At 29.1% G+C, this 27,045-nt stretch overlaps 1 protein-coding gene across 1 annotated transcript; it reads right to left on the bottom strand.

Moving 5' to 3' along the window:
• Positions 1 to 4,578: 4,578 nt before the first annotated feature.
• On the bottom strand, positions 4,579 to 8,462 carry LOC115723093 (protein indeterminate-domain 4, chloroplastic). The gene is made up of 3 exons (XM_030652511.2): positions 7,779 to 8,462; positions 7,265 to 7,664; positions 4,579 to 6,012 (listed from the first exon to the last, which is right to left on the bottom strand). The coding sequence occupies exons 1-3, from the start codon at positions 7,978 to 7,980 to the stop codon at positions 4,758 to 4,760; spliced, it is 1,857 nt and encodes a 618-aa protein (XP_030508371.2). The 5' UTR covers positions 7,981 to 8,462; the 3' UTR covers positions 4,579 to 4,757.
• Between the last annotated feature and the right edge of the window lie 18,583 nt (positions 8,463 to 27,045).

The following is a 27,045-nucleotide window of genomic DNA, read 5'->3' as shown; positions in this document are numbered from 1 at the left end:
AGGGAGAGAAAGACGAGACAGAGGGAGGAGGTGGGGTGGTCGTCAACGAGGTGAGAGATAGAGAGAGAGAGAGAGAGAGAGAGAAGATGGTGGTGGTGGCTCGAGTCATTGGAGGTGGTGGAGCTTTGGTACCGGTTTGCCTGAGAGAGAGAGAGAGAGAGAGAGAGAGAGAGAGAGAGAGAGAGAGAGAGAGAGAGAGAGAGGAGTGAGAGAGACCGATATTGGAATGATCAATTAAATATCAAATATGAGATTTTTAGATTTTATATAACATGTGAATAGGGAATAGGGGATAATTTTAAAATATCGATTGTACTAAAGCGGATAATTTAAAATTGTCGGCTATAGTATAACTGACATTTTAAAACTGTCAGAGATTTCATTTTTAGAAGTACCCTATTTCAATAATGTAGCTATTTTAACCGTCAGAAATACTAAACGATAGTTTAAAATTGTTAGAAATACTCAACTATAGCCGACTGTTTTAAACACTCACGTACTTTTATTAACGACGGTTCTTAAAAAAACTGATTTGAGGGTCGACAAGAGTAGTACTTTTTGTAGTAGCAACTATATTTTATTCAATCTAATATAAAGAGCGGGTTAAAAAACTTTAACACTATAACCTGTCAAAAAAAAAAAAAAATAGTAACCCGTCTAATGAGTTGGTCGATTTAGTTGGATTAATCCTTTCAAACCAACCACCAATAGTTATTTTTTTTGGTTCAATTTGGTAATGTAAAAAATATAGGTTTAATCTAAAATTTAAATTAATGAATTTAAATGGTTTTTTATATATAAATCTATATTTTTTTTTTGAATGAAAATAATTTTTATTAGACAGAAATATCCTCTAAAACAAAGGGCGTTGAAGAGCAAGGGGGACCTCACTCTCAGTAAATAGACGACCTGACCAATAACAAGCATCACGTGCCATACACTCCGCAGCTTTGTTAGCAGACCAAAAAATCTCTATATATAATATATAATATATAATTATGTATAATAAAAATATAAAAAGAAAGCTCTTAATTAAGTTAGTCGTTCGGGTTTGTTATGTGGATTGGTTTTATTTTTCATCCGCATATATCTTTATATATTAAAAGTGCCTATTTAACGGCAATTCTTGGTTTAACGGAATATACTTAAGAATATTTTGTTAAATTTAACGATGTTAATAGGTTTGATCTCCGTTAACAAATAAATAAACCCAATAATTAAACCAAAAAATTAAACAATCTTTTTTTTTTAAATTAAAAAAAATCATCTTAACCACATATTTCTCTAACAAACCCGATATTCTCCGCAGAATTGGCGGTTAAGGTTTCAGATCAAGCTAAGCTCTAATACTGGCGACAAACTCAGCTCGGGTGGCTATATTGGGTTCAGGTGAGCTACGTTTCGACCAACCCATCGGTGCAAAGTTTATTCTCTGCGTGTGTGTATTTGTGTTGATTTGTGATTGGATGGATATGTTTCAAATTAATAACTGGAGGAATCTCGAGCATATTTGATAATTTCACTGAGTTGGGATGAATTCGGATGTGGATTAGCCAATGTTTAGGATCTGTTTTTTCTGGGTTTTAATTTCTTTCGCGAGAACATAACTGGGAGAATTCTAAGTCAAAGGTAGCTCAACTAGATTGGACACGAGAAATTCACTAACTCGTTAAAGGTAACCTTTTGCTCTTTCCTTTTCAATAATAATAATAATAATAATAATAATAATAATAATAATAATAATAATAATAATAATAAAATTGTTTATTTAATTTTTTAGTCTGTAAATTATTGAAAGTAGTGTTTGAGATGAAAGCCAGAGAATGTTTTTATCATATATCGACTATTCAATTTCAGTTGTGAATTATCAGAGTGAAGTTTAATTATTATTATTATTATTATTATTATTTGCTAGAAGTGGGGTTTAATTTGTTGTACGAAATTGATTCCAAAAACATGTACATTTTACTATTAGCTTAAAACGAAAAAAAGAAAAAAAAAATCTGATCTTTATAGTCTAAATCCAAGTATGGTAATTGTATTGTTTGCTTATTTATTTATAATTAATGTATAAAACATATTAATCAGCTGATCCTTTTTGCTTTATTTTCTTTTCATTTAATTGGCTAACTCAAGTCTCAAGCTTCATGTCATCTCATTGAACACACACATATCTATAACCAAGTAAATATTTGAAAAACAAAAAACACACAAAAGAGGAATTAAAGCGATAAAGACAAGAGATATAAATAGATACTAATAGAATATTTATATGCATAAAACATATAGACATTCGAAAGCTACTACCTGGTAATTAATTAATTAGATACTCATTAATAACAATAACTTGTTGCTTAATTAGAAAGTAAAATAAAGCTTGAAATTCTAAAGATATAATTAATAAGCTATATCTATTTGTATCTGGTATTTTCTTCTTTTGTGCTCTCTCTTTAATTATAATGTCCAATCTATAATTACTTGACTTTTGAGTACAATAATTAAGTGTGTAGTTACTTGGAGATATCTCAATTGATTGGGTGTGTGAATGTGTGGGAGATGTATAGCGGGATGGATTGAAATCCCCATTATAACATTTGAATAACAATGTGTATATTATAGGTTTATATACACAATTATGACATTATTAACAATTAGTTATATAAAACATATCGTTTATAAAATAATTTACAATTAGTTACTGAATTCTTAAACAAAAATTACTAGAACTTATATAAAACTAATATTTACGTAGCTCGCCACGTAACTCTCATCTAGTATAAATATATATATATATAGGTATATATATAAAAATTGGGTTTGTCCTTTTTTTTTTGTTTGCATTTTTTATCATGATTTTTTCAACTTGGTTTGGGTAGTTTACAAAAATTAATTTATGTAATGGGAACCAAACTTCTAACACTTAGCAAGTTAATTTTGTGCTATGCTTGGAATTTATTGATGAAGGCTAAAGTGTTAGAACTTAGAATTAATACTGGTTTTTGGGGAATTTGTTGTATCAGATCTTAAGTAAATCCTAAATATTTATACGGATTGATGACATGGCATTCAATATACTGCATTGATGAAAGGATCGAAGAGATAATTGAGTGAGAGGAAGAAGAAAGTTATTGATCAAGGGAAGATGGGCTGTGCTTATTCAATGGATTTCCAAGGTGTTCTCCACCAATTCATTCATTCAAAGACTTTGTTTAAGGGAAAAGTTTGTTATGTGTAATTCATCAAAAGTCCAGTTCATATTGTAACATACCATTAATATAGTGAAGATATATGGAATCCCCATTCGAGAGGAGTAGCTCCAAATTGGAAAATTTCTGTGTTATATAATTTACTTTAAATTTTCTGCACTTACATTTATTGATCATTTTTTTTCATTAATTCCATGTACTGTTCTTGGTTCGTTTTGTATGTTTGTAATCTTTTTAGGTTTACTGATCAAGTTTAAGGTAGTTGTCAACACAACACATCTCCATTTTAATTGCAAGCTTCTCAGCTAGCTTTAATTAATTAAGATATAAATGATCTCAAATCTGGTTACTTATAAAAGTAGACTCTGTATTGGCCGTGTGGTGTTAATTGTTAGTAGGAAAAATTTATCAAAAATTAATTCAATATTGATGTTAAAAAAAATAATATATATGTAGGTATAATCCAATGCATATAAGTCTAGAAAGTCAATTGCAAGTCTAAAAAGTCAATATATATATAGAATGTTTTTTCATGCAATGTATTTATTCAATGCATGTGCAAAAGAGAAATGATCATATATAGTTTATAAATTATACACACAAGCTTTTCATTCTGGAGTTAGAATAACTAAATCTATATATGGTAGAGTACAAAACATTAATATATTTCTAATATATTTATTGTGAAAATTTGGGAACAAAATCAAACTTGCAAATCATAAAATTAATTCCAAGTATTAATATTATTAAATTTGGAGGAGACCAAACATCTCTTCATTAATTTATACTTAAAAAGAATTATTTACAACACGTACATTTCTTCCCCTGCCTCTCTAGGTTATGCAAAATATATATATTAATATATATATATCTATATATTTATATATATCTTGTTCAACTAATAACCAGAATTAATATAATATATGGAGGTATATATAGGGTCAGGTCGAGACAAATAATAATAAATTATAAAGCTTTGCTTGTCGAACATGTTGGAATGTAGTGATTGAGAAGAATCTTTTCAAGTATGGCTCTGCATCGATCCATGTCTATATATATGACGTTTTGATTCTTTCGAACATGGCTTACTTCATGATATATATAATTATAAGTTACTTCAATAAAATCTGCATGCATATATAAATATTATATAATATTATTTATTTTAAAATATCTTACTATATGTTTTCTCGATATTTTATCTTGATCATCAACTTATCAATAATGCACATAGAACAAAGAATATATGCCTCAAATTCAATCCATACTTTAATCAATATATATATATATATATGATCATCACTCAAGTAATTATTATAACTGAATATGAAATTAATGGATCTAAACATGTAAGCCTTAAGGCTTGCACAAATGATCATAAAACATTAAAAATGAATTAAGCTGGCTAGACTAGCTAGTTTCCCAAGTTCATGTATACTCACCTTAATATTTAAACAAACAGTCTGATTAATTTATCTAAAGTTTATGATATAAATATTACTTTATTACTATTATTATTATAATTATTTATAAATATATATATAGTTCTTGTTAATGCAAGGTCGAAGTTGTCCCACCAAATAGTTGACTTTGCTGCGTTGACTTCAACTGAGCGTCAAGAGAAGCAGTAATAGTATTGTTGTTACCATTACTACTAATCCCACCACCATGCATGTTCCTCACAATTTCTCCAACACCAAGAAAATCCAACGTTAATTTATCCGAACCCGATCCAAAACTCACCCCCAAATTATTCTGATGAAACTTATTGTAATTGTTGGTTTGATGGTGATGATGATGATCCAGCTGATCATCACACAAATTTCCATGTTGATCATCAACATCAAGCGATGTAGTAGTTGAACCACCACCTAGGGCATTCATAAATCCTCCGAAAACATTAAGATTGGACGAGCCGCCGCCACCACCACCATTATTGTTGGCTAAAGAGTTCATTAACCCTTCAAGTTGGTGATCATGATCATGATCATCGTGATGATCATGATTATTATTTGAAACCCTAGCTGCCGAATTTCTCAAGCTTCTAAGCAAAGAAGGCGCGTCGACTAGACTAGAAGTAGTCGAGTCGATTTGAGCGGCTTTCTGAAGCAATGCGGTGGCTGACATATGAGGGGAGAGGCTGTTGTTGTTGTTGTTGTTGTTGCTGTTATCTTGCCTGTTTCCACCGCCCCCGTAAAGAGATGACATGGCGGCACCACCATGACCGGCCGCCATATGATCGGCTATGCTAGAGAACATTGTTGGCATTCCATTTGTGTTATTACCACCACCATGATCAAGGTTGAACTGATCAGATCTTATGTTTCCATTATTGTTGGAGAAAAATCCTAGGTTGAAAATGTCGGATGAATTGTTGTTGTTGTTATTGTTGGATTGAAGATCTGGAAGTTGGGTAAGGGAATGAGATGGTTTGTTCAAAAATGGATGATAAGCTTGATTATTATGATGATGATCTTGGAGGAAAAATGTGGAAGGAGAATAATTCTGAGTAGGGTTCCCAAAAGAATTATTATTATTATTATTATTATTAGGGTTTGATGAGGATAATGAAATGAGGTTTTCTATTTTTGGAGTAGTAATATTATGTCCCAACCTTAACATGTTATTGGCAGATGGGTGATTTTGTAGGCTTGAAAATTGGGATCCCATCTGTGACAGTCCTAAATTCACATGGCTGTTACCGTAGAGCTGGTGACCACCAATGGTGTTCAAACTCGTCGGATGCCTTGCAGTTTCTTGAGCCAATGCATCACAGAAAGCTCGATGAGTAATTAGACTGTCACGCCTGTTATAACATAACGCAAATTCTTAACAATTATATTGTTACTATAACATATATTCTAATATTAATAAATACTAAAAGGAATTTTCTTCTTTTGTTTTAATTGTACAACATATATAATAAAGTATACCATGCATGTGGTCGTTGAAAATTTACTCATCAAAATAAAAAAAACTAGCTAAGTCTTACTTAAAAAGAGTATATATATATAGCTAATTATAAAATGTACGTACTTACTGATAAATATAATATTATATATTTGCATGTAACAAATATTAATTTCGAAACATTGACATATATGAACTCTAGATAATAACCCAAGGCTAATTTTAGAATTTAACACTGAGTTATAATTAGGTGAGAACCATGAATAGTCCAACTCATCACATTATTTTTTGTCTTTATAAATTAAAAAAAAAGTAGCAGTAGTAGTACTAGTACTATTTCCCATAGCACGGACTAGGTAACTATGCAGTTAATATCTACAAAGGAAAACAGTGTAAAATTTCAAAAGTCAATCATTACAATTTGCTAATGGTGATGACTTCAAAAAGTGACTTCAAAAGCTAGTAGTAAAATCATTGGCCTTTATCGTACCAATTAAGAATATTTACCTAGTAACTACTCACACAGAGTGGCTTATCACTTCACCCAGAAAAAAAGGAAAAAAAAAATAAGATTTATCACATGAGAGAGAGAGAGATAATAGAACTGTCATGGATGAAAAGCATGTCATATATTTTTATAGAGTGAGATGATGAGGTTAATTAATGTTGTGTGTGAAGATAGATGAGGTTGTAACTGAAAGAGTTCCTGATCAAGTCCAGTCTATATATTTATATATATAGATATATGTATATATGTGTATAGGCAACCCAGAAAGAAACAAAGCCCCACAAGAACAAGTCCAATCCATATGAGAACAAAAGCCAGCAACAATATGCTTTCTCTCTTTTTAATTTATATATATATCTGTGTAAAACTACACGTGAACCTCAGAAAACATCAAAAGAGAGCGGTGTTTTCGAGGTAACAAAATTAAAAACCTAATAATAATAATAATAATAACCTTTCTTGTTTTTCTTATTATCACTACTTCCTTTTCCCACTTTGTAATTCGAAAAATAACTCTCAAATGTTTTTTAAAAAACAAAAAACTACACTTGTAACCGTAATTCAAAATAAAATACAAATATTTCATCAAACAAATTCTGGGTTGAAATGTATATGTAAATATTATTAAAATAATTATTACCTGGAGAAGAGAGTGCCACATTCACATCTGTATTCTCTAGTACCACATGTCTTAGAATGAGCTTTCCAATCAGACTGAACAGCATAGCGTTTAGAACATTTCTCACACTTCCATTTCTTCTCACCATGTTTTCTGGAATAGTGTTTTTTAATTCCGGTGAGATCTCCCAAAGCCCGAGACGGGTCGTGGTGAACACAAGTAGGTTCAGGGCAAAGAAAAACTTTTCTTTTAGGTGGATCTTTGTTGTTCTTCTGCTTAAGCTTCCATGGAAGATTGTGTCCTCTTCTGTGTAACTGAAGATTTTGTTCCCTTTGAAACCCTTTGTTACAAACCTCACATATAAACCTGTTTGTCGCCATTAGAGTCTTTGGAGATAACGCCACCACTTCCGCATCAGAATCTATACACACACACACACATATATTTTTAAAATTAGGGTTTTCTTTTTTTCTTTATTTAATTCGCCAATAATAATAAAACAAATAATAATAAAGGTAAGAGAGAGATGACTTGCTTGAAGCTGATTGATTTCTTCTCTTCTTTGGAGGAGCTGTGGTTGAAGCAATTGAAGAAGTTGTTGTAGTAGTAGCAGTAGTGAAAGTAGTTGATGAATTAGGCTGTTGTTGTTGTAACAATATTTGGTTATTTTGATTTTCTTGTTCTGATCTAAAACTACTACTTCCATAAAAACTCACCGATGATGAACCAGCCGCCATCTCAATTTTCCCTGATTTTTTTTTTCTTCTAGGGAATGAAAAAAGAAGAAGAAGAAGATGAAGATGAAGAATATATATATAATAATAAGATAAGATCAATTCAAATTTTTCCCAAACAACTATGGGAAAAGCTCCAAAAAAAAAAAAAATCAAAGCATTTGTAAGAGAGAAGAGAGATAGATAAATAAATATAGAGAGACAACAAGAATTCAGAAAATTATAAATAAGAATAATCAATAATATAGGCGTTTTTCTTTTTCTTTTTTTCCTTTGCTCTCTCTTCTTAGCTAGCTAGCTGTTTGGTTCATAATCAATCATTTTTATATATGTCATGTATATACACAGCATGTATACATGTCTATACCATATGCATACCCATCTCTCTTTTTTTCTTTTCTCTCTGTTAATTTGTGAAAATTCTTTTTTGATATATATATTAAATCAAAATATTATTTTATTATTATATATTTCTTCCCTATTTTGTTTCGAATAGTATAATAGTCATAATTCATTATAATATATCTATATATATAAATTGGTGGAGGCGCCTGCTAGCTGGGTGTCGCTGTTGAGGCAGCTATCTCACGCAGCCTAATGTGTCGTTATGTGAAGCCCAACCCAAATGGGATTTGCGTTACACAAATTGGGGGCCACTCCTTCTAATAATACAATTACCATTTGATATTTTTACACAAAATCACCTCAAATTAATCGTATAGTTTTACATATTTTTTTACATTTCTACGAATGTTGTATTTTCAATTATTTTTCTTACATTTTTTTTTTGAAAAATAATGTTTGTTTGTTTTTTTCACGTTGTAGAAATATAGTGCAATGTAGCATAAATGTTATATTTATATTGCAAAAAATATAGAATGAAATTCAATTTGATTTAATGTGGTTATATGAAATAGATAAAAAAATAATAATAATATGCATTGAAATAATCTCTCTTTTATTGAATAATATTGTCCTACATAGACTAATTGTAAAAATATTGAGTTATATATTATATATATAAGAACATGAGCGATTTCATTCAATATTAATTGGTTTTGAAATGAAACCCCATAAATTCTTGTCATCTTCCGCCAAAATAGAATATTAAATTTCATTGCATTTGAGAAAAAGAATTGCAATGAAATTTGATTCTTTTCCATTCTAATGTTACTTACAACTAATAATCAAATGCATTAGGGTTTGTTTTATTGGGGTAATGAAATGAAAAAAAATTAATTGTTTTTTTAATTTCATTTTGAGTGTTAGATCATATTATTACAATATTGAATATTGTTATTAACCACTAATAATGTCCAATATCTGTATTGACACTTTTAAGCGAATGATATAGTTTTTATAATAATTATTAAATTAAAATATACGATATCATACTTAATTTGCTATAGCATTTCTCTTAGCATTTTATTATTGCTTTTCCAATTACTGAGTTCTTTTAAATATAAACAAAGAAAATAAATTTCAATTACACACATAAAATTATTAATGGAATTACCAAAATTTTATTATGAAGTTAAGACTAGGTAATTATGAGTTTTATATGAATCACTCACACACGTTTACTTTTTTAATAAATTTTAATTACACACTTAGAGCATCTCTACTCTCTATTTTTTTAACTAAAAATAGAGAGTATTTTTATTATTATTACTGCAATTATACTCCCTACTTTAATTTATATTTAATTATTTTAATAATATTTTATATTTTAAATTTGTTAAATATAAATTAATTTTATAAAATAATAGAAAAGTAATAATAGTACTTTTAGTTAAAATATTAGCAAAAAAATAAGAAACTCCCTATTAATTCTCTATTATATTATAAAGCTAATTTTTTAATGGTTGAATCTAATTTTTTTTTTTTTTTTTGAGTTTAACTTTTTATTTTAATTAAGAAGTATGTTTAGAAAGTAAAATTAGAGATACTGTTAAATAAATTACCAAATTCTTATTGTAAGGTTAAAACTTGATAGGTATATATGAGTGTAATATACAATGTTACTGTTAGTGCAACTGATAAAGTAGTACTTAATTAGTTACTGTAACTTATAGTATATATTACTTTGATTTCTCCTTCTCTTATTTCGTATCCACTTTTCTTCTCTTTTTAACGTCCTGACAATACAAACCCTTTCTCTCCCGTCACCCCCCCACCATGCTATACACAAACGCGTCTTTGCACGCGCCCCAAGGGGTATTTTGGTACTTTCACACATTATTTTAATTAATTATTACTTATGATAATTATATATGAAAATAAAGGTCTCTCTTCTACACACACAACACACTTGTTGTAATAATAATAATAATAATTGTTTTTTATATAAATAAAAATCTGTCTTGATTGTGATATAAGATGCTCTCTTCTACACTTTTTTTTTCTTAATATATCTATAAATATTTATCGGTCATTTTTCTTTAATTTATCTATATAAATATATCTAATACATTAATTTATATGTATATATATATTCATGTACATGCAAGTAGTGTCCAGTTTAACCTTAGCAATTACGATGTTGATTTGTTGTCGTATTTTCTGTCCTGTTATGTATATAATTAAAATATTCAAAGTTGTAAAATTACTGAACTAATACTTTAATTATATGTATGATCTTTACATGAACTTTAACTATGAATGCTTTATAATTAACTTGCTATTATAGCAATTAACAGTCAAATCGAGTTTTTAAACAGAAAATAAAATAAAATGACAAACTTAAATTTGAAGGGTTGATAATTATTTCTGATTAATTAAAGAAAAATTACACAAATAACTAACATTTAACTAAAATAATTAATATATACAAGGAATGATGATGATCGTATAGGATTCCAATAATATATAATTATATATAGTTAATAAATTATTCGTATTTTTTACTTTATTATATATATATATATGCATATATACATTATACATATATCTACATATGCATGACTATGAGCTAAATGTTAAAATATCACATTAATTTTACTCTAGATATGACCACTTTTGCAGGATTTCCAAATTAGTGATTAAGAGAGGTACAAATTCTTTATACAGATATATATGTATATATACAAATTTATAAATAATAATTAATATTTATGTATATAATATTAAGAGTATAGAGAAAGCCAAAATCCACTGCTATGTATCATTAATTATCTCCTAAAATAAGTAAGAATTTATAACACCTATAAGTTATGTATTATTCCTTATAATAGATAAGACTTTTTGTCTGTTATATAACTCTACCTATATATAAGAGTTTACTAGATCTATATATTATAAGTATAGATATATCAATGTGTGTTTTTGTGTATTCATAATTTTTTTTTTAAATATTGCAGTAAGATATATATGGTATAGTGTGCATGTGTAGTGTTCTGTAGATATCACATGAAAATATTGAAAAGATAACATAAACTAATGAAGAAATAGGTTATTATTAATTAGGATATTATATATATATTCCTCTATAGTAATATTGTAATTTCCAGTATTTATATACAAGAAGCACCTAAGAGAGGTTAATATATATATTATTTATTAGTATACCCTACTAATTAATTAGCATATATAAATTATTGCATGTACTTTCATAAATACATAACATAGCACAATTTATAATGCATGTATATCTTCTCCTTCATGAATATATGTTACTATATATACAAGCATATATAATTATGGAAAGGTTATTAAAAATATCAAAACTTTTGAGAAAGAATACCAAAAATACAGAATTTAGAAAGAAAAAAAAAGATTATATATGCTTATTATGCTGATAACAAAATTTTACAAATTTTGTGAAATGGATGTTTTTTAACAAAAATGTACAAGTTTATATTATAACACAATAATACATTCTAATTTTGTAAAACAATATTTACTGAATTGTAACAAATTGTTACAGAACTGTATGAAATAATATCTATCTATTATAATTAGCAAATACCATAAATTGCTAATTTTTTTTTCTGAAAAAACAGTCAAACAAAAAAGAGAGAAATGTTAAATTGCTAATTTTTGCTAATATTTTTTACTGATACAATTAAGTATCGAGTCTTATATAATTTATAATATAACTTTTATAGAATATTACTAACCAATCGCAAAGCGCCACTTCTAAGTGGTGCTAATCAGCCTGATTTCTTACTGTCTTGTAGCAATACTAAAAGAATATCATAAACTGCTTTAAATCTTAATTATTAATCTTACCAACTAGCTAACTTAAAACTAAGTTATTAATTTTACCAATTAGTAAAAAAAAAGTATAACAATAAAAATATAAAAATAGCAAAAATAATAAATAAATATTTACGTAAAACCCCAATATATATAATAAAAGATATATATGTATATATACCTGTAATTTTTTCAAGTAAAACATTGCTTAGATCTGACTCACAAATTCATATATATATTTATAGCTATAGGTAGGTCAATCTGTAGAATGAAAATTGCAATTAGTGAGTAGACTCCAGAGTAATTAATTAATAGTATAGTTTTCTTCAAGTCATTTTCCTCACCAAATTAGTAACATCAAAATTGTATCAACAACATTTGCCTTCCATTCGTAATTACATGTTATTTATGTGCAAATGAATGGTTTAATTAATATCACCAATTAAACCAAGTAATAAAATCATATATATTATTAACCATGCATTAATTAATTTCAACTAATTAATTAGGCTAGCTATATGGTCTATATATATAGCTATATAGGAATAATTTGGTAGGTATATATAACTCTTGTGACTCTTGTTTGTTGTGTTCTATAATATTTGTGGTCAGAATTTATTTATTAGCTGGTAAAAAGATTGCCTTGCACATTTTTGGTTAGTGATAAGGCCCTTTTTATTTTCCATATTTCTTTGTAAAAAAAAGTGAAAAGAAAAAAGTTAATTAATGAGCTAAAACCAAAAACATTCAGTGGCAATAAGTAGTTGAGTAACGTATAATTTGTCACCTACTGTTACATTTATATATATATATATAATCATTTTATATATTACCTCACCAAATTTATCTTGATTTTTTTTTTACCAAAAGTAACACTTTTGAAACAAAAAAAAAAAAACCACTATAAAGAAAAAGACCTGTACATGTGTCAAATATTGAGCTAAATAAATTTGGCGATTAAATTAAATATCTAGTAATTTATACTAAAGCATGTTAACTAATTAAATTAACTTAATACAATTTTATTGATATTTGGTTGGAAAATATTTCACCTCCAATTACTCATTAGTACTGTTAATTAATATATATTAATTAAACTTTTATAATATTTTTCTAAAGAAAAACACTTTACTTGCTAATACAAATTAGCATTAATATATGGAAACACTGATCATTTGCAAGTTATATTTATGGTATATATATATAGTAAGCATATAACATACGTAACTTAATATATAAAGAAAGAAATAATACCAATCAATATATAAATAAATAATTTATTATTATATATATTGATATCACACCTCACCCTTGAAGTTCTATCCCTTTATTGATTAATAATGACGTATAATTATTTTAATTTTATATTGATGTCATTATCAATGTTGGTTATATATAATTACGTACTCTAACTAATTTGACAGGCATTGCTAGAAATTATATTTCCTTACTAAAAATCAGTGAGCTGTGGAAAATTAATTAATATCTTAATCCACAGATTAATAGAGGTTTTATTAAAATATTAATTTTTGAAATCAATTTCGTAAAATTGTAGACCCGATTTTTATCAAAATATTTTGTCGAATTTAGAGCTCATCAACTTTTTTCAACTGTCGGAATATGTATTTTAACTAAATCTTAATTTTGGTATACAAAAAATATAAACATTAATTTTTAAAAGCACAAAGTCCAAACTAATATTAATAATGTGGACCATATAAATGGTCTAAAAGTATAAACCCGATTTAATATATATATTACTTCTATCACGAAATTAAATTAGTTAATGACCAATTAAGCTATAAATCAAGTACTATATAGCACACCATTTTTTATGAATGTTAAAACAATGTACCATTCAATGACACAAAATAAATTATTAAAAATGATCAAATAATTAATTTTATCATGAAGATGTGATGATCAAATTAATAATTATATATTAATATCCATCCGTACGAAGTACCCTTATTTAACCTAGCTAGCCATAGTTCGACATTCGTACCTGCAAAGGAAACTTCATAAGATAGCTTTATAATCCACCAAAATAGATAAAGTAAATAATTAATAAAAGAGATCATAGGTCTCGTCTTTATATGTATACAAAGTGTATTTTCTTGACTATTTCAAAGTGAAGAAGACAATCTTGTTCGCTTTAGAAACCCAAATTCTTTGATACTTCCTCTGTCAACTTCAATTAATAGTTAGTCCTTTTCTTCTTTATTAATCCCAAAAAAAAAAAAAAAAGAAAGTTGTAATCATCCTCTTTTATTTTTTACGTATTAGTTGTACGTATATATAGATTGATTGTTGAGCAATACAATAAGGAACATACATATAGAACCAAAATAAACTTAAATTGTCTCCAAACCCTCAAAGGAAAATGGATCCTAACTTCCTCAAAAGATACTGTCCTAATTCAAAAAGACATTTTGCTGCCTTAAGTGGATTAGTGGGACCCATCTTTCATATAAGGACTACAAATATATATTATGATAATGTTTATACGTGGGGGCCATATATATACATAATATTATTATATTTATATGTCTTACGTACAAGGCAATGGACGAACCTGATTTTATGGAGTCAAAGTTAGTCTTTTAGGTCATTAATATTTCATGCATATTATTAGGTTTTTTTAGTACTAAACCATAGTAGTATAGTAGTGTAGTGTATTATATATGTGGCATTGGGCTTGGGTCGGTTGATATAGTCAAAGTCTTTGTCTTTAAGTCTAACCACCATATCCAACAGCTAGAGGTGTATTATAATGTTGGCAAACTTATAGCTAATTCCCTATAAAAATATTATATATTGTATTGATGCATAATTTGGATGATCATATTGTATAATTATAATTTGTCATGTAATGAGAGTTTGGACACACATATATTGTTTAGTGAATCAAACCTCAATTGAGTTGGTTATAATAAAGTCACACTAAATGGGCTATTAAGAAAAAGCCCAATTGAATAACCCTAACCTATATAAAATGTTCTTTTTTTAGGCTATGTTTGGTACAGTGAAAGTAGGGCTGTCCTAAAATTTAATGGACCATAAAAAAAAAGGGTTAATTTCACAAATGCACAAAAACAACAAAAATACGGTTTCACGGAATTTTAAACATTTTTACGAATTTTTTGATTTTATTTACATAAAATACGGTCTTTTTATATTGAAATTTTGTTCATTTGTTGTTAATTTTTTGTTATATGTATGTTATTTTTTGTTATTTTTTTGCTGTTATTTTCATGTTACTTTTATGTTGTTTTCTTGTTGATTTTATGTCGTTTTTGTGTTTTTTTTTTTTTGAAAAACCGTAAAAATATAAAAAAATATTCTTTGAACGTAAAAATGTAAATATTTTACAAAAAATGATGTCTTATGTAATTATTCCAACAAAGAAACTATTTTCGGACCCTAAATTAGAAAAAATATATATATGGTAATTTTTAAAATTAGTAAAAAAAAATTATGTAATTTTAAAAAGAGAAAATTTTTTGGGCCTCTAGGCTAGGTGGGCCCTAGGCACAAGCCTAGCCCGCCTATACCCAAGGTTAAGCCTGCGTGAAAGGACTGTTGAAAAGATGGATAGTGTAATAGAATGGAGAGGATAATAGTTTTTTTTTTTTTTTTAAATAAAGCGTTCTTTTGATTATAATTAGACCTCAAGGTCATTACAAAATAAGTTTGTTGGAATTGACGATATAGACAAGTTACCATACTGTTTAGGAATAATTACATAAGGCACCGTTTTTTGTAAAATATTTACATTTTTACGTTCAAAGACTGTTTTTTTTTTTTTTACATTTTTACGGTTTGAAAACAACATAAAATCAACAAGAAAACAACATAAAAGTAACATGAAAAGAACAACAAAAAATAACATACATATAACAAAAAATTAACAACAAATGAACAAAATTTCAACATGAAAAGACCATATTTTATGTAAATAAAATCAAAAAAATCGTAAAAATATTGAAAATTTCGTGAAACCGTATTTTTGTTAATTTTTTGTTGTTTTTGTGCATTTGTGAAATTAACCCTACTGTTTATGGATAAAGGCCCACCTAGCCACATTATAGGCAGCAAAATTACAAGATCAGAAAATACCAGAAAAAACACAACCAACAAAATTAGTGGAAAGCTTAAGGCAAAAAGATGAGTAGTTCTCAATCTCCCAACACATGCATTTCCTTTGTGATTGAGAGAGTTGATTACTATCCTAGAGTCGCTCTCCACAATGATGAACTTGTAATCTTTGAGCTTTACCAAATCAATCACCAAGCAACAAGCTGCCGTCTCTCCACAAAGGGCATCCGAATAATCCAAGTCCGTCGTGCTCACCTAGATGACCTCACCTAAATGGTGATCTAGCAACAACTGCTATACACGAGATTTCAGATCCCACTTTAACATCATAGTTCAGTGTTATCCAATCTGGAGGAGGATGACGTCAATCATCCACCCGGATAGGAGAAGGAGTGGGAATTAGAGTAGCTCGTAAGTCTACATAAGAGCATCGAATAGAGTCAAAACACTGATTCAAGTTAACTATCTTATGATTATGTACCTTTTTATTTTGGGCTCGCCATATAGTGTCAACAATAACAGAAGCATAGATAAAGATCTCATCAATGTTGATGCCCCTATTATAGATATTCCAAATAAATTTAACCCAATCCCACACATATGGATTCTTGAATTGACCATTGGAAAGATACTCCATGGCGAAGACTTTCGTAAACAGAAAGCCAGATCGTATTTAAGAAACAAGTGCTCTAAAGATTCCTCTTCCACTCCACAAAAAGGGCAGGTAACATCCTCAACCTTTAATCTCTTGCCAAGAATAGCTCTGATCGGAAGGGCCTTGGACAAAATACACCACCAAGAGATCTTATGCCTCTCTAAGGGGGCAATCTCACACTCTGAAGCTCTATGTAATGCTTGAGTAAGATAGGACGATTTGCATGAGATATTCCCATTACACTCTTTTGTCTAGATTCATTTATCTTTTTCTAGACCAAAAGGTGATCCTCCTTTTGGGATAGCAGAAATAGTATTAATTTCTATCAAAGAGAAAATTCAGTTTCTGAATGTCCCAATCACATGTGGCAGTCAGGAGGTCGGCCATCTTCAATTATTGTTGAATTTTCATTGCAAACAAAAAAAGTTATGGCTATTTTTCTTTAATTAAAAGGCCCCATTTTTAAATTTTACCTTAGGCCCCTCAAAAGCTTGAGACAGCACTGCATCCACTAGTTGTCACAATCACCTTTCTTTACGGGGTTCAATGTCCTCGATGACCACATTTTTGGTTGGGTCAAGGCTCTGATACCATTTGTAAATTCCCCGATTCAAGCCTCCATTGGGCCCTTACACCCACAAAATTATGGCTCTTATACATGAGTTTGTCACTCTGGCTGCTTCATGGACTGAAGACTGACCCTACAAACCAACACGACCATTTTCAGCGTACTTTATCCTCACTTGCACACTACTTAGGAAAATTTTCCAGGAGGTCACCCATCCTGAAATTATCCCAGGTCAAGCACGCTTAACTGTAGAATTCTTTCGTGATGGGCTACCAGAAAAATAAAATGCACCTTATTGATATAGGTAGTACCGATCAATCCATTTAAGCCCTCTTCAACTGTATAGTTCCATACCTACACATTCTCATAATCATCCCACTTCACCTTCCTCAGGCAATGTGGGATTGCACAACTTACCTAGTATTTCCCCTTACAGATCACGGAACTACTGACTGTCACAAAAATATAATAAAAGTTATCAATGTTCTTATCCAGTTCAACCTTTAGTTATTTTATTTTGATTTTAGTATTGAGCTATAAGGAGGTAATGATATGCTTATTTTAGGGTGTACCTTGTATTCTCTGTACGCACGACTACAAATATAAGAATTTGCGACGGTCCTAAAAATGTTTTTTTTTTTTGGGACCGTCACTAAAAAAATTAAGTAACTATTTAAAATCGTCAGGAAAAATTTAGTATTCCCGACGGTTTAAAATCTTAGTAAACAAAATAGGCGACGTTTTTTAATAAAATGCGATTTTTTTAATGGACCCTTATAGGCGACGGTTTAAAACCTTTGCCTATACTATAGGCGACGGTAAGGTTTTAAATCGTTGCCTATAAGGGTCCATTAAAAATTTATCACCTACTTCTCGCCACATTTCTCACGTGCCCACCTATTTTTTTTCTATTTCCCACATGCCCATCTATTTATTCTCACCTATTTATTCTCCATTTCTCACACCCTAAAACGAAAATCTTAACTCTCCAAAACTCCACCTACGCATCCGCACCATCACCCTCCTCTCTCGATCTCCCTTTCTTCTCATCTCTCTCGTCCATCAATCTCCACCCACCGCTCCTCCCGTCGGTCTCCCTCTACTCTCTGTCGCATATGTCGGACCACCACCACCTCCCGTCGGTGTCCCTCTCATCTCCATCTCATATGTCGCACCACCACCACCTCCCATCCGTCTCCCTCTCTCTCTTTCTCTCTCTCCAAGCTCGGTATACAGGGCCGACCCAAGCATTGGGCAGCTTGGGCCATTACACAAGGCCCCCATTTTTTTTTTAAGAAAATGCCTATTGTTTTTCTTTTTTTTTTTGCCTATTATATATACATAAATAAAAAGTTTATAATTAAAAATTTATGAACGAATCTTAAAGAAAAAGTTAATAATAGAATTGTAGTTTTAATGCACACGGTTTTTGTTTTTTAAAGAGCCCAATTTTAAAATTTTGCACAAGGCCCCCAAAATACTTGGGCCGGGCCTGTCGATCTAAATACATTTATTTATTATATATATATTTATTTTGTTATTGTATAAATTTAATGTGTTTTAAAGTTAGTTATTATTGTAACAAAATTAATTAGTTATTTTATTTTAATTTAGGTAAAATTATAAAGCTAATGCAGGAAAAAAATGAGGGAAAATACAGATTTTTCTACCATTAATACGCAGGTAAAAGTAAGACTTTTCCCAACGCGTTAGATTTTTCCCAATGCGTTAATGTGCTAGTAAAAGACTTTTGTCAGTGTAATAATGTGTTGGAAAAAGTCTAACTTTTTTCAGTGCATTTATGTGCTAGGATAAGTTATTTTTGCCTGTACTTTTTGTTTTGTGTTGGCAAAAGTTCTAATACCAATGCGAATTTGCCAATCTCTTTTACCAGCGGAAAAATGTACTGGTAAAAAATAGATTTTATTTTACCAGTGCAATACGTAGTTTTCGCCAACATAAAAAATATACTGACAAAAATTTTATTTTTTATAGTAATACTTACCTTTAGTGTCAACCTATACATGGGACAAGGGGGTAGCTACCTCTACCTGATTTTTTTAAAAAAAAAAGTAAAAAATAAAATTGAAACTTAATTTATAGATATTTTTACAATTTTTTTTTGAACAATGAATATATTCTTACAATTTTTTTTTTTAATGAAAATATGACATTTTATATTAAAGTAACAGCTATTACAATATCTAACAATTTAGTAAGGGAAATTATGAAGATGAAAAATACGTATTGTCGAGTAACAAGCATTACGCGCAATATTCTTACAATTTAGTCCACTATATATGTAAATTTTTGAATGTACATTAACTCTTTAAGATTTTCAATTTGTGTCCTTTCATTTTGTGTAAAATTTTACATTATTACATTTGTATGAAAAAGAAAAAGAACTCTCGGGGTAAATTGCTTTTGTTCTCTATTTTTTTTTTTTTAAAAAAAAAAAAAAAGTCATTTTACTAGCTAGGTATTGTTAAAATATTGACTATTACAATAGAAATATATAAAGATATATATATATATTTATAGTTTAATTAAAATTGAATGGTAAAGGGAGATGCCATTTGTTTGGTAATGAGTACTCAGTCCTCCCAATTATATTATTTATTATATATAATTAAGATATTTACATCCAAAAGCCATGTTAGTAAATTAAGCAGCCGACCATGAAAATGACAAGTTGAAAAATTGCACACAATTTTCACGTATTAATAATAGAAAAAAAAAAAAAGGCTTGTTATTTATTATATTCAACAATTTTAAATATGTATAAACTATAAAGTTGTTTCTCTTTCAAATCAACGTTGAGACACATTCTCTTTTAAAGCCATAGTCTAAGTCTTTAGGCAAGTTTCACATCACATGATATAAATATATCCTTTCGTACCTAAAAGAACATGACAATATTATATAAACTAATAATAATAGTATAAATTATTTCAATAAACAATTCCTTTGAAACCTAACACTGATTCACAAATCCAACTAATATTATTTTAAATTAATTATAGAAATTTAGAATTCCCAGCTGAGATCCTTTATAATACTATTCAGTTTCATCAGCTTTTCTATAGTAATTTTTTAATATTTCATTGAGAACAACCAACATTCCAAATTATATATTCAATCCACCACCATATGATTGAGACTACTATTTTTTATATATAATTTAATATATATATATATTTATACTTGCACATAAAGTTATTCTAAACTAGAATTTTTGTTACCTTTCTCTCTTCTTTCAATTTCCCTTGTGCAAAGGTAATATATATAGTTTATGTCAATTATATCTTGGATACTTTTTTATATTATTTTTGCATGCATGCATTTGTTTTTATTTCAATTTGTGCAACAAAAAAAAATCATATATATATAAAGAAATAAAGCAAAGGATGAACTTTATTCTCCCCTTATTCTTTTTTTTAATATATTTGGGGTCATGACAATAGGGGAATAAACTATTTTATAAGTTTTATAAGTTAATACCAATTTAGCTTTTAAATTAAGATTTCAATTATACAAAATCTTCAACAAGAAAAAGACAATTATCATTTCATTTGAGTAGCAAACACAAAAATTATGCTATCAAATAAGCATCGCTCTTATAATAACACTGAAAAAGTGAAATATTTAGCGATTCAATATTTTATAAGATTTTAATTATGTATATGCTAAACTTCTAGTATGTGCATTATCTATTCTAAGGAATCTTTTGTTAAAATCTAATTAGAACATTAATTCATACGTGCACTTGCTATCTCAATTAATGTATATTTTTTTCTAATGTTTTTATTATTATGAACATTAACAAAACTGAATTTAAATAAAAAAATAAAAATAAATAAAAAAGAAAGTTCGTAGTATACTTGTGGGTCATGATTGGTTCCAAATGAGACCGTTTGGTCATCATGACTAATGAGAGGATTGCCAATGTGGTAGGGTGTACACATGCATCGACTAATAATTAAATAATTTCAAAGCTTTAAAACCTAATAATAAAATAATTTACAGTATAAATATTAAAATTTAATTTTAAATTTTAAATAAATATTTAAGTTTAATTTTAAGTTTTAAATAAATATTTAAGTTTAATTTTTAGTAATAATAATACTTAAGTTATATTTTTCAAACATCCGTAAATACTTAGATATTAAATATCAAGTAATTATTTATATGTTATTTTTTTATTAATATATTTAAATTAATTTTTTTAAAAAAAAATAAAAATTTAATGACTTTAACTAATTAGGAATTGTCAAGTAATAATTTACTTAATATTTCACAGCCAGTACTTAAAAATTTAATAATTTAAACCAATTAAAAATTATCATATGAGGTATCTAAACAATTATAAAATTATAATTTAGATATTACTTATGTATTTATTTATAAGTAAAATTTAAATTTAAGTATTTATGTTGTAAATTATTTTAATAAATAATAATAATATTATTAAGTAGTGTGTGAAATGAGATGAGATGAGATGTGATGTGGGTGGACCCACCGAAACCTACAGTGATCCAACAGCAAACCAATCGTCGCCGGCAATTGGATATGGATTGGACGCCATGTAAGACAACCCTTCTCTCTATATCCACTACTCTTTCCTTTGTCTCTTTCTTTAATTTCCACACTCATCAACTCCTCTCTCTCTCTCTCTCCCTTTATACTCTCTTTCCCTCTTCTTATTCCTTTATCATTATTATTTATATAAATTAAGGAATTATTGAACTTAGAAAATTTTCAATACTAAAGATAGTTTCAAACTATTCACAAAATTATAAAGAGATTTTTCTGTTAAATTTTGTCACACATGGCAAATAAAATAATAACGTTGTTTAAACAATGTCCATATTACGTGTATAATTTAAAATTAACAATTTATATTTTGGGAAATTTGCGGCAAAAGTCCCCAAAAAGTTCAGTTTGATACAGATAAGTCCTCAACCTCTAAAAATAGCGGCAATAGTCCTCAAGGTCAGGTTTTTTATTTGTCTGTTGGTCTCTAAGTTAACAGACCCGTTAAACCCAATTCAAATGCCACGTGTCGAAATATTATTGGTGGGTGTTATTATTTTAATTTTAAAAAATAAAAATAAATAAATTTTAAAAAAATTCTTGTTTTCTTTTTCTTTTATTTTTTTTTATTTTCTTTTTCTTTTTCTTTCTTTCTTCTTCGTCTTCTCAGATCCCAACCACAACCACATCACTCTCATTTCTCTCTCTCTCTCTTCTCAGATCGAATCAAAGCTCATATCAGATATGAAAACATATCTCTCTCCGTCGAGAAAACCACCGCCGGCCATGAATACAAGGTCAGGGACCTTTCTCAGGCCGATTTCAATCGTCTCGAGATCGAACTCGCGGAGGTCGAAATGCCAGGTCTCGTCTCATGTCGTACTGAATTCGGTCCATCTCAGCCATTTAAGGGAGCCAGAATCACTGGTTCTCTTCACATGACTATTCAGACCGCTGTTCTATCGAAACCCTAACCGCACTCGGTGCTGAGGTGAGATGGTGCTCCAGCAACATTTTCTCGACTCAGGATCAAGCTGCGGCCGCCATAGCTCGTGATTCAGCTGCTGTTTTTTACTTGGAAAGGTGAGACTCTTCAAGAGTATTGGTGGTGTACTAAGCGTGCTCTTGATTGGGGTCTAGATGGTGGTCTGGATCTGATTGTTGATGATGGTACGAATTTATATTATACATACAGATGTGGTTGTGGTTGGGGTCGTGGGGTCGGGGCTGGAGTGGGGTTAGGGCTGGCCGGAGTTAGCAGTCGGGATGTGGTTGTGGTTGGGGTCGTGGTGGTGCTCCGGTCACACTTTGTGGCTGGTTGGGGTTGTTGGAAATTATTTTACCAGGATCTTAGATCTACTCACAAGTATGTCTATTAACATCCTAAATAAGAACTTTCTAAAACGATAAATAAACACATATAAAGTTAAGAAAACCTTACATTGATGCAGCGGAATAAATGTCTCCTTCCACTCAGATCTCTAACCCTTGATTCCTTTCTGTAGCAGAGTATAATCAAAATCTGAGCCCGAATGTCCTCCTTCTTCAAGTTTTGATCCTTCACAGTCTTCCAATCTATGATTGAGTTACTGCTTGCTGTGTGTGGGCACTTACTCTTTCACTAGGCTCACGAAAAAGATGAAGGGAAAAGAGAGAGAGGTATTTCGGCCAAGGATAGAAAGTGGGAAGGCTCAGTTTTCTGAAGAGAGAAATTTCTGTCAGATTACTAATGAAAGCATATTATGAGACTGAGCCATCACTTTCTATTTATAGGCAACTACTAGGTTTAGGTTAGGATTTATTTGACATTAAAATAATGAAAATATTAATTTGAAAAATCTATTTAAGTGCCCGGCCATATGGTGTTATTGGGCCTCACTTAATTTTGCAATTTTATCAAATTTTATCTCTATTTTCTCAAAAACGCCAATTTTCCAATTCTAACCTTTTAAATGCCAAAACTAATTATTTAATAATTAAAATACATTATTAAATAATATTGTCATTTAATTTAATTATTAATTAGACATATAAAGTCTATTAATAAATAAATAAACCTAGAAAACTCTTTTCCTTACAATTTCACCCCTGTTTAGTGAAAATTCATAAAATTAGATATAGTCTAACTTTAGAATTATAATTGATCAATCACGAATCAATTAATGAGTCTTACAAGCAGAATGTTCTCAACTAGAATGGGGACCATGGATCTATATGCTGAGCTTCCAATAAGTGAACCAAATTTACCAAGTAAATTCCTACTTATTAATTCTTCGTTGAATCCACTCTTAGAACTTAGAATTGCACTCTCAGACTTATATAGAGCATATTGTATGTTTCACGATACCAATATACTATCTCATTTAACCATTGTTATAATCTTATTGTGATTTAAAGATCCTCTATATAGATGATTTACATCGAGATGGGATTTCTTTACCATTCTCACCCCTCAATGTATTTTGCCCCTTAAAACACTTAGCTACCTGTAAATGGTGTTTAGTGATCTAATAATTAGTCAGTTAAACAAGAGCTCATCCATTTACTTCTATTTGCTAAGCTCGAAGGGAATCATCACTTAACTTCTATACACCAGTAGAAGCTATAGATTCCATATTTATGTTCAGCACTCCCACTCAATCATACTATCATGTTCCCAAAATATACGTATCACCCTGACCCAAAAGTAGGCTTAACTAATAAATCAAAGAACATGAATAGCACTCCTGAGTTGAGCCCAAGCATATCAGGATTTAGATTCTTTTAATCTTAAGATCAACTACTGATATTGACTTGGAAAAATATGTATAACGGTAAGTTTGTAATATCTTAACTTAGTTGCAATATCAGTCCAGTCCAATGTATACTCCATACATTCGAAACTAGTATACTTTACTAATGTCCTGGAAAGAACATAACACTTACTCCAAGTGTAAGTACACATCATCGCTGATTATCACATTAGTGTAAATCCAATAACACTGATGAAACAGGGACCAAAACTTTTGATTCATATGATCACAATCACATTCCACTGTGTTGACGATACTGTAATTGTGAATAAACATATGATCTGGATTTAACTGATTTTGTGTGTATGAATGTAATAAACATATTAAACATGTTAAACATATTAAACCATTAGCATGTAAAATTCATGCAAACATCAATTACTTCAAATTTCTTATATTGATAACTAATCAGATTGTAAAGAGTTTTATTTAGGGCATAAAACCCAACAGGGGTTGGGTTGAAGAAGAAGAAAACGAAGAAGATGAAGAAGAAAAGAAAGAAAAATAAAAAGAAAAGAAAAAGAAAAAGAAAAAAAGATTTTTTTTAAAAAAATTATTTATTTATTTATTTATTTATTTATTTTTATTTTTTTAAATTAAAATAATAACACCCACCAATAATATTACGACACGTGGCATTTGAATTGGGTTTAACGGATCTGTTAACTTGGAGACCAACGGACAAATAAAAAACCTGACCTTGAGGACTATTGCCGCTATTTTTGGAGGTTGGAGACTTATCTGTATCAAACTGAACTTTTTAGGGACTTTTGCCACAAATTTCCCTTATATTTTTGCCGCTATATAGGTCATAATGTTAGACTTTTTATTTGGGCTTACATTAACTTTTGTTGGTTTTATTAAAACTTGAGTTGATTGGATAGTTCTTTGCTGTGTTAGCCCATGTTGTTGGTGATCAATTGTTAATGAGCTTAGCATCTGTGTGTAGAGTCTAGGTGAAGCAGAAGTGTGGGCTTTTCTAGTTGACTGAAGCCTTTGATGAGCAGGCCCAGCCCAACTAGGGTTTTGTAGCTAAGTCCCCTCCCTAACTCTATAAATACATATTGTCTCATCACAATTGTATACCTTATGATAATCAGATAAATAAACTGCTTCTGATTTAGAGATCTAGGGAGGAAGACTTAGTTGATAGTATTGCACAATCGAATTGAATTGAAGTAATTGCTATGGATCGAATTGAGGTGATTGCTATGGATCAATCAGGTACACATACCTAATTATTATATATTACTATTGTGTTCTATGTTATATACAAATAGATCTTGGGTTTATTATTGATTTTTCTAACATGTGGTATCAGAGCGCCTATTGTATATGATTTATAACCTATAATTAGTATAATTAATTTGTATATGTTAATTATCCATAATTACATATTAATTTTGTTATTATTTTATGTTAAATTTTTTGTTTATAAATCTTAAAACTTTAAAGGTTTTATTCATCGTTAAATTCTCTTTCAATTGATATATTATATGCATGAAATCATTATGTATATTATGAGAATTTTAAGTTTAAAGTTTTAGGGTTTATATATATATATTTTTTCTTTATGAAATTAAATTTAGGTTTTTTGATTCTATTGTTTATACATTAAAATTGATGGTGCAAATCTCATTACCAACTAATTTACAATGTTTCTACATCATTTAATTTGAATTCGGCTGCAACAAAAATCAAAATCGGGCTCTTTTTTTTTCTTAGTTTTCGGATTGAACACAATCTGATCGAGACCCTTATCGTCATTTATACCCGAAATTAATACCATATATTGATGAGAAATCGATTCCCGATCAAAACCCCTAGCTTTCCCGTTGTTTTCGTCGACTTTTGGCAGTTTTTTCTGCTCCGACCCGCCTGCGCATGAACCGGGTCGCGTGACCCGCATCAGGATCCGGCTGGAGGTTGAAGAAAATATTGACTATGTAATCTCCACCAATATTCTTTGTTTCATATTTTTCTATTATTTGTTGTTCTAAAATTTTAAAACTTGATTGTTTCATGTAAAAATAATGTGTTATGGTGGACACTTTATTTTTTTTATTATCAATATATTACAAGCAATTTATATATAACTTTTTGGAAATTTGGTTGAAAATTATTAAATTTTTAATGATTATTTTATCACCAAATTTTATATGTTATAGAAAATATATATTTTGGTTGACTGTATGTGTAATTACTTGCCCAAAGGTAGTAGTTAT

The sequence above is a fragment of the Cannabis sativa genome, chromosome 9, assembly GCF_029168945.1.
Source record: "Cannabis sativa cultivar Pink pepper isolate KNU-18-1 chromosome 9, ASM2916894v1, whole genome shotgun sequence".
NCBI classification, from domain to species: Eukaryota; Viridiplantae; Streptophyta; class Magnoliopsida; order Rosales; family Cannabaceae; genus Cannabis; species Cannabis sativa.
This window is presented reverse-complemented; position numbering and strand designations above follow the sequence as displayed.

Coding starts and splice junctions, on each gene's coding strand:
- LOC115723093 (XM_030652511.2), bottom strand. CDS start 7,980: ATGGCGGCTGGTTCATCATCGGTGAGTTTTTATGGAAGTAGTAGTTTT. Junction 7,665..7,778: donor AAGAAATCAATCAGCTTCAA/GCAAGTCATCTC, acceptor GTGTGTGTATAG/ATTCTGATGCGGAAGTGGTG. Junction 6,013..7,264: donor TGTGGCACTCTCTTCTCCAG/GTAATAATTATT, acceptor ATGTTATAACAG/GCGTGACAGTCTAATTACTC.